The following is an 11,537-nucleotide window of genomic DNA, read 5'->3' as shown; positions in this document are numbered from 1 at the left end:
TATAGGAGATATTTCCAAAATACATTTTGCAATTTCAGATTTATATCTAAAAGTCCTATAAATCTTTAGGTTCCAAACCATAAATATAAATGTTAGCAGCATGTTTGAAATGATTTTTGAAGCTTTATTTTATGTTACATCATTTCAAAATGATGGTTCAGTTATTGTATTGTCTGAGTCTGCTGAAGAAAGTGAAATAACCTACTGCCTGTATCAGTTATAAAAGATAATCACTGTTTAATTATTATTTTTTTTCCAAATTGAATCTAAAGATCAATTAAACTGTTCTTATTCTTTACATAAGTGGTAAAATTACTGAACATGGGGTTGCACATTTAGCCTTGAGAGTTTAAACTTGGATTACTTAAAAAAAATATTAAACATGTTGGAGCAGCTGCAGTGACATGAGAACATATATAAATATTTTGTGTTTCATGTTGGTTATAGAGTTTTGTAAATTGGGGTATAAAAAGGAGTAAATGTGCAGTTTGTGATTGGAGGCCAGAGGAGGCATCACGTGGTTTTGGGTCTCTGACAGTATAAACCCTTTGCAGCCTGGTGTGCACGTGGCTGACGCTGCAGGTCCAACCCTCTTCGGGGTCTCTTTTGTTGCACCATCAAACATAAGCACCTTTGGAGATCCCGAGGGGCTCAGATAGAGAAACAGCTTTCATCATCTTGTGCAACACACAGATCAGATCAGTGCTCAGCAGCTGCAGCAGAAGCCATGTCGAGGTCTTTCTACGTCGATTCTTTAATAATCAAGGACACGGTGCGACCCGGACCGGTGGAGCATCATGCACCAGGACCAGACTTCCTCATCCCCATCAGCATGCACCATCCTCCGGGCGTGATGACTCCGGTGTGTCCGTCCAGGAAGACCGGGACTTTCTGCGTGTGTCCGCTGTGCGTCTCGTCCCACATCCCCACCATGCTGAAGAGCCAGTTTCATCCAGCAGCCGAGGCGCAGTACTGTCAGAGGATCACCGCGCATCATCACCACCAGTCACCTGTACACACACCTGTCTCCGTCTGCACGCCCACCTTCAGCGTCACAGATCCCAGGAGGTACCACTGCCTCTCCATCGGTAAGACACCTGTTCCATAGTCTGGTTACGAGTCATGATTCAGGCTGTTAGATAAGCGCACTGGGCTTTTACGCACGATGGTTTGTGCCATAACTATTCTAATAGGAGACTTTAACCTCTAATAAAGTAATTTTCAAGTTAGATATCTGTACTTTTACTCAAGTAATACTTTAAAAGGTGACTTTAATACTCTAAAAGGTGACTTTAACCTCTTCTAAAGTCATTTTCTGGTTAAATATCTGTACCTTTACTCAAGTAATACTCTAATAGGTGACTTTAACTTCTACTAAAGTCATTTTCTGGTTAGATATCTGTACTTTTACTCAAGTAAAGATCCCAGGAGATACCGCTGTCTCTCCATCGATAAGACACCTGTTCGATAGTCTGGTTACGCGTCATGATTACAGGCAGTTGGATAAGCGCACTGGGCTTTTTACGCACAGCATTTTACGCGCGATGGTTTGTGCCATTACTTTTCTAATAGGAGACTTTAACTTCTAATAAAGTCATTTTCTGGTTACATATCTGTACTTTTGAAAAGAAGGTCAAGACAGTTGTTCAAGCCTGTTTTTTCTACAATTACGAACAATCTCCAAAATAAAATCTTTTCTGTCATCAGTGATATGGAGAAAGTTATACATGCTTTCATTTTTTCCAGACTGGATTTTACTGTAACTCCTTGTGTTCCTGCCTCAGTCAGAAGCAACTTTCACAACTACAACTGGGTCAGAACTCTGCTGCCAGGCTTCTAATGGGCATTAATAAAAGGGAGCACATTACACCAGTCCTGGCATCATTGCACTGACTTCCACTACAATTTAGAATACATTTTAAAATTGTATTAAAGCAAAACTTGGTCTGACCCCAGAGTACATATTGGATCTCTTAACATCCTATACGCCTGTGCGTGGTCTGAGATCATCTGATCAACTACTTCTTGCTGTTCCCAGGTCCAATTTTGTGACAAGAGGCAAAACTCCCAAACTCTGGAGTGCACTTCCTATAGAGATATGATCATCTAACTCTGTATCCACTTCTAAAAAACTTTTGAAAACACATTTTTTTAGGATAGCATTCCTATAAGTAGAAGACTGGGTATAAATATATGTATGTACACATCTGTTTCTGGATGCATGTGTACATTTATACACATTTATGTATATACTGTATATTTGTTTTATGAACTTGTCCTAACATTTTTCTATTATTATTGATATGTTCTGTGATGTTCTGTTTTAGCAGTTACCATATCTTTTACTTTATTTATCTGCTTTTATTGTCTTGTGAAGCACTTTGTAACATCTGTTTTGAGAAGTGCTATATAAATAAATGTATTATTATTATTACTTTTACTCAAGTAATACTCTAATAGGTGACTTTAACTTCTACTAAAGTCATTTTCTGGTTACATATCTGTACTTTTACTCAAGTATGGCTCTCTTGCATCTGTGATTGACTTGTAGTAACTATAAAAGCTAAACGTCTAACATCATATATAATTTTCATCCAACAGGTGCCACTGAGAGCAGCCACATACAGAATGGCAAGAGGATGCGCACGGCGTTCACCAGCACGCAACTCCTGGAACTTGAACGGGAGTTTTCCACGAACATGTATCTCTCGAGACTCAGAAGAATCGAAATCGCCACGTATCTGAACCTGTCGGAGAAGCAGGTGAAGATCTGGTTCCAGAACCGCCGGGTGAAGCACAAGAAGGAGGGCAAAGCCACCCAGAGGAGCACGCACAGCGGGTGCAAGTGCACGACCGGCCACACGGACTACTCGAGGTCAGAGGACGAGGAGTCTCTGTCTCCGGCCTCTGCGTCGGAGGAGAAAGAGGTGTCACCCATCTGACACCCATCTGACACCCATCTCACTCCTTTATCACCCTGCTGCAGTTATTCTGGGTCACTAACGCGACCTCTCTGGGCCAAAACTCTCCTGCATGAAGTCTGAGAAGAAGTGTTGAAAATTCACTTCATTATCCTGCTTTTAAATTAAAAAGGAAAAAGTGTGAATAAATGTTTTAACGCTGTCGTGAAATATTGGGAAACATGACCTCCTGTGTGACCTCCTGTAATGACGATGTATATTTCTCACCTTAACTCTCCCCAGTAAATGTTTTATCAACTACTCCTCAGGTGAGGTGAATAGAGAGATTATAGGGAGGCCGAACCTGTGTGGAACCTGAACGCACCTACTTGTAAACTATGTAAATGTGTATTTATTGTAATAAACAAGAGTTGACCTGAGAAGTTGTCAGTGTATTGATTTGAACCACGATGTGTTCAGTTATAAAACTTAAGGTATTTTTTTATCTGAAAAAAATAATTAAAAATATGTATTTTTGTATCAATGCAAGTTGAGAAAATTTAATTAAAATAGGTCACAGAAATAAATATTTTTCATTATTGCATTTCAAAATGTATATAAATACTCTGCATAGACTATTAGGCATTATTTTTTTATAATTTTCTATCAATTAATAATGACACATTTATTACCAGGAAGCACGTCTCATATACTTGTATTGATATATTTATAGAACGAAAGTACTTTATCAGAACTTTATATTTTACATACATTAGATATGAGTGGACAAAATACTTGAAGCACCTTTCAATATAATGCAGGTTCAGGCTACTTTATTTGTACCCATAGGTAGATTAGGTTTGCATTGCACAGACAATAGACAAACATTATATAACTACTCAAGGCTACATAACTAAAACCAATAAAATACAATGAATAAATATGAATAAATTCATAAATAAGCAAGCGTTGCTTCTGCTGCAATCCAGTAAAACACAACTCCATCTTTAAAAAGTCAGACAGTTGGATCAATTCCTCAAAAAAAATCTTAATTTCGCTGCAGATTCAGTACTTCTCTATGGATTTCAATACATTACACGGCTTCTACTTTTCTGGCCACTCGTCTTGACAGTAAGAATTATACAAATAATCATTCATTTGTGAACAATATAACAACATTATACGTCCTATTTCGTCACCACCCTCAAGTTGGCAAGCACATACTCCAAAACATACTTTTAGTGAGGTCAAATTGGAGTATTGAGAGAGGAAGATAAACACAAGAGAGATCTTGAGAAGATTTCTCTTAGTGAGGTCAGATTGGAGAACTACGAGGGGAAGATAAACACTAAAGTATGTTTTGGAGTTTTTTCTTGCTAACTTGATTGTAGTGTCGAAACAGTGAGAATTATACAAATAATCATTCATTTGTTAACAATATCACAAAATTAAACTTCCTGTTTTGACACCACCCTCAGGTTTAACAAGCAAGAACTGCAAAACATACATTTAGTGAGGGAAAACTGGAGGATAAAGACAAGAGAGACCTTCTTCATGCATAAAAGCACAGGAGTTTTACAACCTCTCCAACCTTTTCTATATCAATCGCCAGCTATTATTATTAAAGTGTCATTTCTATGTTTAATAGGCTGGTGGCCTACATTAACTGTGCGTTTTTTATATTATTTTAAAACATCATGTAGCACCGCTCCATGAAAAAGAACATAGATTGTGTTTTTAAAGAAACTTTCTCATGTCAATTTGTCCTAGAAATTTTTCTAAAAAAAAGATGTGTGCAACTTATGTAAAAAAGAAAAGAAAAGAAAACCACTCCTAATACATTTAATATGCTCCAAAAATCTAAATGGTGCATCAAAATGTCAAAGAGAGTTCCTAGAGAGAGTTGTATTTGTGTAAAAGTCTTCTGCGCCACGATGATATAAGCTTTTTAATTCAAACTGGATATGAAAGTGTAGCTGTAATTTCTCCTTAGATGTGACCACAAAAGGGTGCAGCCAATAGTCCATTAATGTTCACTTCTGAAAAGATTCTGCTCGTCCAAAGCGAGTTTAATTGCGTTTTTCGGTCCCACGTCGGTTGATTATGCTGCTATTGCTTGAAACCACAGAACGGGGGATATATAGAAGTGGGCAAAGGCTTTGACAGGTTAGATTGTCCTGCCTTGGGACTCGCATTTAGCCGGAGACCCCCAACCGGCTGTGTGCTCAGAGCTCTTTGAGAGACAGCGACAGGGTTCCTCCGAGCGACAGAGAACCGATTTAGTCACTGTTTCATTATAGGCACTATTTGAACCTTTCAACTTATGGAGAATTAAAAGGGGGCACGCTCAAATGGAGAGAGGGATTAGGTGGGAGGGGCTGCTGGAAATTAGCTGACGCCTAATTTAACTGGTTTCTGTCAGAGTTTGGGATACATTCCTAATTGAGAGGGGAAGCAGGTGAAGTCTTGGTCCCACGCGGACCCATTCAGAGCCCGAATAAATGGTCCCCTTTCACATCCCGCTGCTGATCATATATTATTTTGGGAAAGCCACCTAATGAATATATATTGAAGGTCCTATTAATCGAATTAGAGTTCCCCTTGCAGGTGTGAAAGACCAATGCTAAAAGTAGGTCTGGATGGAGTCCATCACATAGATTTACTTCACATGCCAGACTTATTACACACACTGTAAACAATTGCTGTTAATTTACAGCAGGATTTCAACACTGTTATTGCTAAAAAACAGTGCTTTACTGTTAATACAATAGAAAACTGGTTAAATTACGCTCATAGGCCGTTTTTTAACTGAACTATAATGCATTCTTAAAAAACAGCACTTTACTGCTGATCAACTGTCTAAAGTATCATCAGTAACAGTTTCATGCAGTATTTGTTGAATTCTGGGACCTGATCTGCACATGTGAGGCTTGTACATTGTACATGATTGTAAAATCAGTGAATTAGCTTTATTGTTCTTCACTCACATGTTGTTCTGGTTTGCATTCTGTGCTTGTAGCTAGAGACAGACATTTTGGGAAAAGTGTCAACAAGTCTATTATAGCCTTTTTCCTAACAAGTGCCTTTAATTGTATTTAGGTTGACTATTCCTATGTCTGTAACCTGCTAAGTCTATTCATCTAGGCAACAACTAATGTTTATTAAAATGTATGTAAAAAATAAATAGTGCATTAAAACAAATCAGTAAGATAATGTAAAAGAAAGGTGAAAAACAGCTATATAATGTATCTTTAAACAGTAAATTAACTGTAAAATAATGTGAAATTAATAAAAAAAAACAGTATTTTTTATTAACAATACAAAGCTGTAAATTTCAGCGACGGTATAATAATGTTAATTTTACAGTAACATAAAGGCAACCCTGCTGCCAGTTCTTTACTGTTATTTTACTGGGAAATTCTTAACAGTGTATGTTCTCATGTCACTGCAGCTGCTCCAACAGGTTCCTCTTTCACCTGCTTTTAGTTTATCTCATGTATTTAATGCATGTTTAATATTTTTATATTTTTATTATATTTAAATAATTTTTTTTTTAAGTAATCAAAGTTTAAAATATAGGAGATATTTCCAAATTATATTTTACAATATCAGATTTATATCTAAAAGTCCTATAAATCTTTAAGTTCCACACCATAAATACAAATGTTAGCAGCATGTGTGAAATGATTTTTTAAGTGGGACACCTAAACTCCAGTGGGTGTAGGTCTTCCTAAAACAATTAAAAGTCAATAAAACTATTGATATTTAATGTCTTTCTAATATGCCTAAATGCTTCAAAACTAGTATCTTTATTCTTTATTTATTTATCATTATTAATAGTCTTGTTTGTTTGATGTTGTTTGATTCTCGATGTAACATCCACACATAGGTTTTGTAACAGCAATAACATTGGAAGTGGTAAAATTACTGAACATGGGGTTGCACATTTAGCCGTGAGTGTTTCCTACATTCATTAAGGTGATTTTTAGGCCTTTTAACAGACTTTTCAGTGTCCCACATTTCGGACATGACTGTCCCACAACTTGGTTATTAGAGTACTAATATGTCTACTATTTCTTCTATGGGTGTGATATCTGCATTTTCCTTTTTTTGGTTTGATTATAGGACACATCCTGGGTTTGGATTGAATGTATTGGCTTCATATCACAATATATGTTCCAGAAATCGGAAATGCAAAAAAATGTCCACCAGTGGGCTAATTCACCCCATTTAGATCATATTCCAAATATGTCAAGGCTCTTTGTTTCTAAGATAAAAACCCTATATCCTATATAATGAAGTTCATTTGTCCAGGTCTGTGCACCCCAAACTGTCCTCTAAAACTTCTTATCAAACAAAATGTTTAAAATAAAAGCAAAGCAGAGAGTGCAGAGTGTACATTTCAGATGAAAGAGACTCTACCTTCCACTGCACAGAGAAACGAGACCACTCCAGAGACGTCAGGGCCTCGGCCACCATTGAAAATGTGGCAATTACGCATGACAAAAGACAATTAATAAGAGCGCCTTTCAGCCGGCTGCAGCTGCTGTCTCATGCGGAGAGATGGAGGCTGGAAGAAGCTGAAGTGCCGGTGTGGAAAAGAGAAGAGACGTCCACTTTACTAATGAACCAGCAGAGCAACATCAATATTATCCACCCTACATGTGGCCTCTGCGTCCCAGCTGAAGGTGACAACATCAGAGAGTGTGGAGAGATCTGGAAAAGTCTGAACTGTAGAAATCATCACAGCTGTAGAATTAACTGATTTACAAATTTGTGCACTTAAACGATGATGGTGACCTGTTGTTAGCAAGACACTGATTTCGCCTTTCTGGACCAAACTACGTTGGAAAATTTCACATTTTTGGCTGTTAGATCTGGTGTTTTGTAAATAATTGGGGGCTAATTTGCAATCATAATCCTGTCACGGTGGTGAAGTGTTAATATATCTCTGTATGTAAGTTGTTAGAGACAGTTTAGAAGTAAAAGTCAAGTGTATAAATCTATCTTTGGATAAACAAGGTCACAGGACGAGGCAGCGCCAGAGGAATTCATTTTAACAAAAGTTAAACAGCCTTTAATCAGATTTCTTCTTCATGAAGAAGGCTGTTTGTGCCGATACGCACAGTGTTTTAACCCATCTCATAATGTGCCAACATTGTCTGTTTTTAGTGTCTCACAATTAAATCTGATTAAAGGCTTTTATTTTTACTTTTTGCTGGAACAGTGCCATATTGGACCTTCATTCTTTTGTTAACTTTTGTACCAAAGCGCACCTTCATTACACTAGTTTGAACTCCAGACCTTTTCTCTTTTTTGAGGACTATTCATTTTAATTTATTTAACCTATTTTTGTTTGGCTAATTGTTTTCCTTTTCTTTGTTCTGTATAAGATTGGCCAAGAAATGTGCTTTTAGTGGATAGGTCATTTTTGATCTGTTCAGTGTGCACACCGAAGTCTAAATCTGTTAAGACTGGTCCAAAATTAAAATATATATCTATACATTACACATCAATTACTCTGTTTTTGTTCGCATTAATCTACTAATTTGACAAGTAAGATTGTGTTGTTTTTCTTTTGATTTATAAAAACTCACCATTTTCTGTATTGAGAGCTCTCCACGAGGCCTTAAGAGTTTCTCTCCAGTCCAGCTGCTTCAGGGAGGTCGAGACTCCTGAAAAATACATTTAAAATAATATTAATTCTTGATAGATAAATCAATATAGAGTCAGAGTACTTTGGCTGAGAGGCCCAGACAGCTAGACACATTTCAGCACGCTGGACAGCTCCCACAGGGACCACCAGACAGACAGACAGACACACACAGACAGAAGGACAGACAGACAGACAGACAGACAGACAGACAGACAGACAGACAGACAGACGGTCTGTCGAGTCGTCTCACATGTAGCCTATGACCTCTGTGTTTGCATGTGGACCTGTACTCAAACCTGTGTGTGTTGTATGAACTCTTAATCACAGATTTGCAAGTCGTTGAGTGACAGAAACTAATTGATCATAGTTTATATTTGACCTGACTAACAACCTGAGACAACAAAGAGGACTAACCAGGAACAGACTGAACTCCAAATGCTTAAAACTATTTACAACTAAAGTTTTTAAACGGTATACAGGCGCGTCAGGGTGTTACTCTCGGATTTTAGGCCTAATGGACGAAGCATGAGCTGCAATATATGCTCAATTTCTTTGCTTTTAAAGGGAATTTGTGATCATTCATGTTTGATATGTCCACTTTGAGCGTATATTTAGATAATTCTACTTATTTAGACACAGATTGGCATTTTCCCAAAGCCCCCTGGTGGACAGATGGAGGCAGGTCACCATAAAGAAGCTGTTGGTTTAAAGCCTCCATCCAGCTCCATCTTTCATTTAACTCAAGTGTCCAACCTCCACATACAGCTGATGGTATTATATCTAGGAAAGGATATTTTCTTTAAAAATGCCTCATCATCTTATGTAGACAAGAACACTTGTTTATGAATTATTATGTTCAAGAGTAACTCTGGTGGCAACGTTTTAGTTAAAGGGGACATATTATAAAAAAGTGAGATTTTCATGTTTTTTTATTATTATAAAGCAGGCTTAAGTCCTATATAAATACTGTGAAAGTATCGAAACGCTCAATCCACAGGGAAATACACACAGCCCGTATTCACAAACTCTGCATTTGAAACAAGCTGTCAGGAATTCTGACCATTCGTGATGTCACGAATATACAACATTTAGACCCTTTACACAGCTTTAAGCATAAACATTCTAAATGTGTCCCAGTTTATTACTGGTTGCAGTGTATGTGAATGACATCAACTGACAGGAAGTACACATGGACCCAAGCTGTTGCCTAGCAATGCAATCCTGTTGCAATTCCGTTGAAATGCGCTAAAACGGAGCGTTTCAGATAGAGGGTAAAAATACAGGCATATTCAGGCCGACAGTAAGAGGAAAATAAAGTTTTTTTTAACATTACAGCATGTAAACATGTTCTAGTAGAAACACAAAATACAAGTATGAACCTGAAAATGAGCATGATATGGGACCTTTAAGGCAGATATTTGCCTTTTATCCTGCCGAATTTATACACATATATTGTATATTTTAGTAAATTTTGGCCTCAAATATGCCTCTAGAGTTTGATTTACCTGAATGTAATTTAGAAGAGTTAAAAGAACATCCCTAAAAGTGAGAACCTCAGACCGGTTTGAGTTGAGATCCTTTGTTTGGAGAACAAGGACACTGTTCTTTTCGGCAACATGTGGAAATAATTGCACCAAACGGCTGCTTGGAGCTGCATGGAGAGGAGGAGAGGAGGAGGAGGAGGAGGAGAGTAGGATGGGGGTTGATGCCCCAGGGCAGAGACACCACACCGGTCTGATGCCCCTCTACTGCGCCTACAGATAGGTGATTCATAGCGGGTCATTATCCTCCAGGAGAGGAGAGCTTCAGGGTAAAATAAAATAAAACAATAATAATGGCTGTGCTTCAGGAGGACTCGGTTACCAGCTGACGCATGTGTGTGTGCCAGTAAACAGGAGTTATATTTCTGTGGAAAAGAGGAACTGATGGTGTTTCTCAATAGAATTCACAACAATAAAAGAGAGAAGTGTGTGTGTGAATGAGTGCATGAGAGAGAAACAGAGCAGAGAGTGTCTGGTGGGATATGATGGTGTTAGAGCGCCCTCTAGGAGCCCAGAGCTCCACTGTTCCCAGTTTGTGATGCGAAACAAGAACAAGAACCGAGTACATTCACTGACTGTAGCAGTCATGCATCTTGCAGAAAAAGGAGTAAAAAAAGTGCACATTTTGTATTGCACAAAGCGCCTGGGTCAGTCCTTCATGCTGGTAGCCTTCAGGCTCCACAACCATGACCTGACCCCCATATGACAACTATTAGGACTGTAAGAACTTTAAACATGCACTATCTGCCTTTAAACATGCACTATCTGCAACCATCTTGTTCACCCATTCACTCTGTATCTTTTATATCTCTTTTTATTGTTTTTATCATTTTTGTATACCGTTACCTCTCCTGTGTTTCATTCTGTTTGCTGATGTTGCTGCTTTGACACCTGAATTTCCCTCCGGGGATAAATAAAGGTTCATTTTATCTTATCTTATTGTAATCTGGTGATAACACACTGCTAACAATTAACACTCACAAAACAAGTGAAATAGAAATCAGATGCAACATGAGACCTACTTTCTGTGCTCCAAAAAAAAAGTTGTAGCATCAAAATCTAAAAAACCTCATGAAAATTCCTCCCCTTCTGCATTTCCCCCTAAAAACAGACTCTTACTTTGAAAAGGGGTCCAAGGGAGGAGAGAGAAGAGAAGAGAGAGAGAAGAGAGAGAGAGGGGGTGTCATTTCCTGAGAGTTATTTACTTTGAGCCAGATGATTACTGTTTTTTCGGGGGGAGGAAGAGGAGGAAAAGGAGGAGGAAGAGGAGGAGGAGGAATAGGTGACTTTAACTTCTACTAAAGTCATTTTTGGTTAGATATCTGTACTTTTACTCAAGTAATACTCTAATAGGTGACTTTAACTTCTACTAAAGTCATTTTCTGGTTAGATGGGAGGAGGAGGAGGAGAAAGAGGAGGAGGAGGAATAGGTGACTTTAA

General features: G+C 38.0%; 1 protein-coding gene across 1 annotated transcript; it reads left to right on the top strand.

Annotated features, from left to right (window-relative positions):
- The first annotated feature begins 559 nt into the window (after positions 1 to 559).
- gsx2 (GS homeobox 2) lies at positions 560 to 3,330 on the top strand. The gene is made up of 2 exons (XM_074637007.1): positions 560 to 1,088; positions 2,602 to 3,330. The coding sequence occupies exons 1-2, from the start codon at positions 728 to 730 to the stop codon at positions 2,940 to 2,942; spliced, it is 702 nt and encodes a 233-aa protein (XP_074493108.1). The 5' UTR covers positions 560 to 727; the 3' UTR covers positions 2,943 to 3,330.
- Positions 3,331 to 11,537: the final 8,207 nt, after the last annotated feature.

This window comes from Sebastes fasciatus, chromosome 5, assembly GCF_043250625.1.
Source record: "Sebastes fasciatus isolate fSebFas1 chromosome 5, fSebFas1.pri, whole genome shotgun sequence".
NCBI lineage: Eukaryota > Metazoa > Chordata > Actinopteri > Perciformes > Sebastidae > Sebastes > Sebastes fasciatus.
This window is presented reverse-complemented; position numbering and strand designations above follow the sequence as displayed.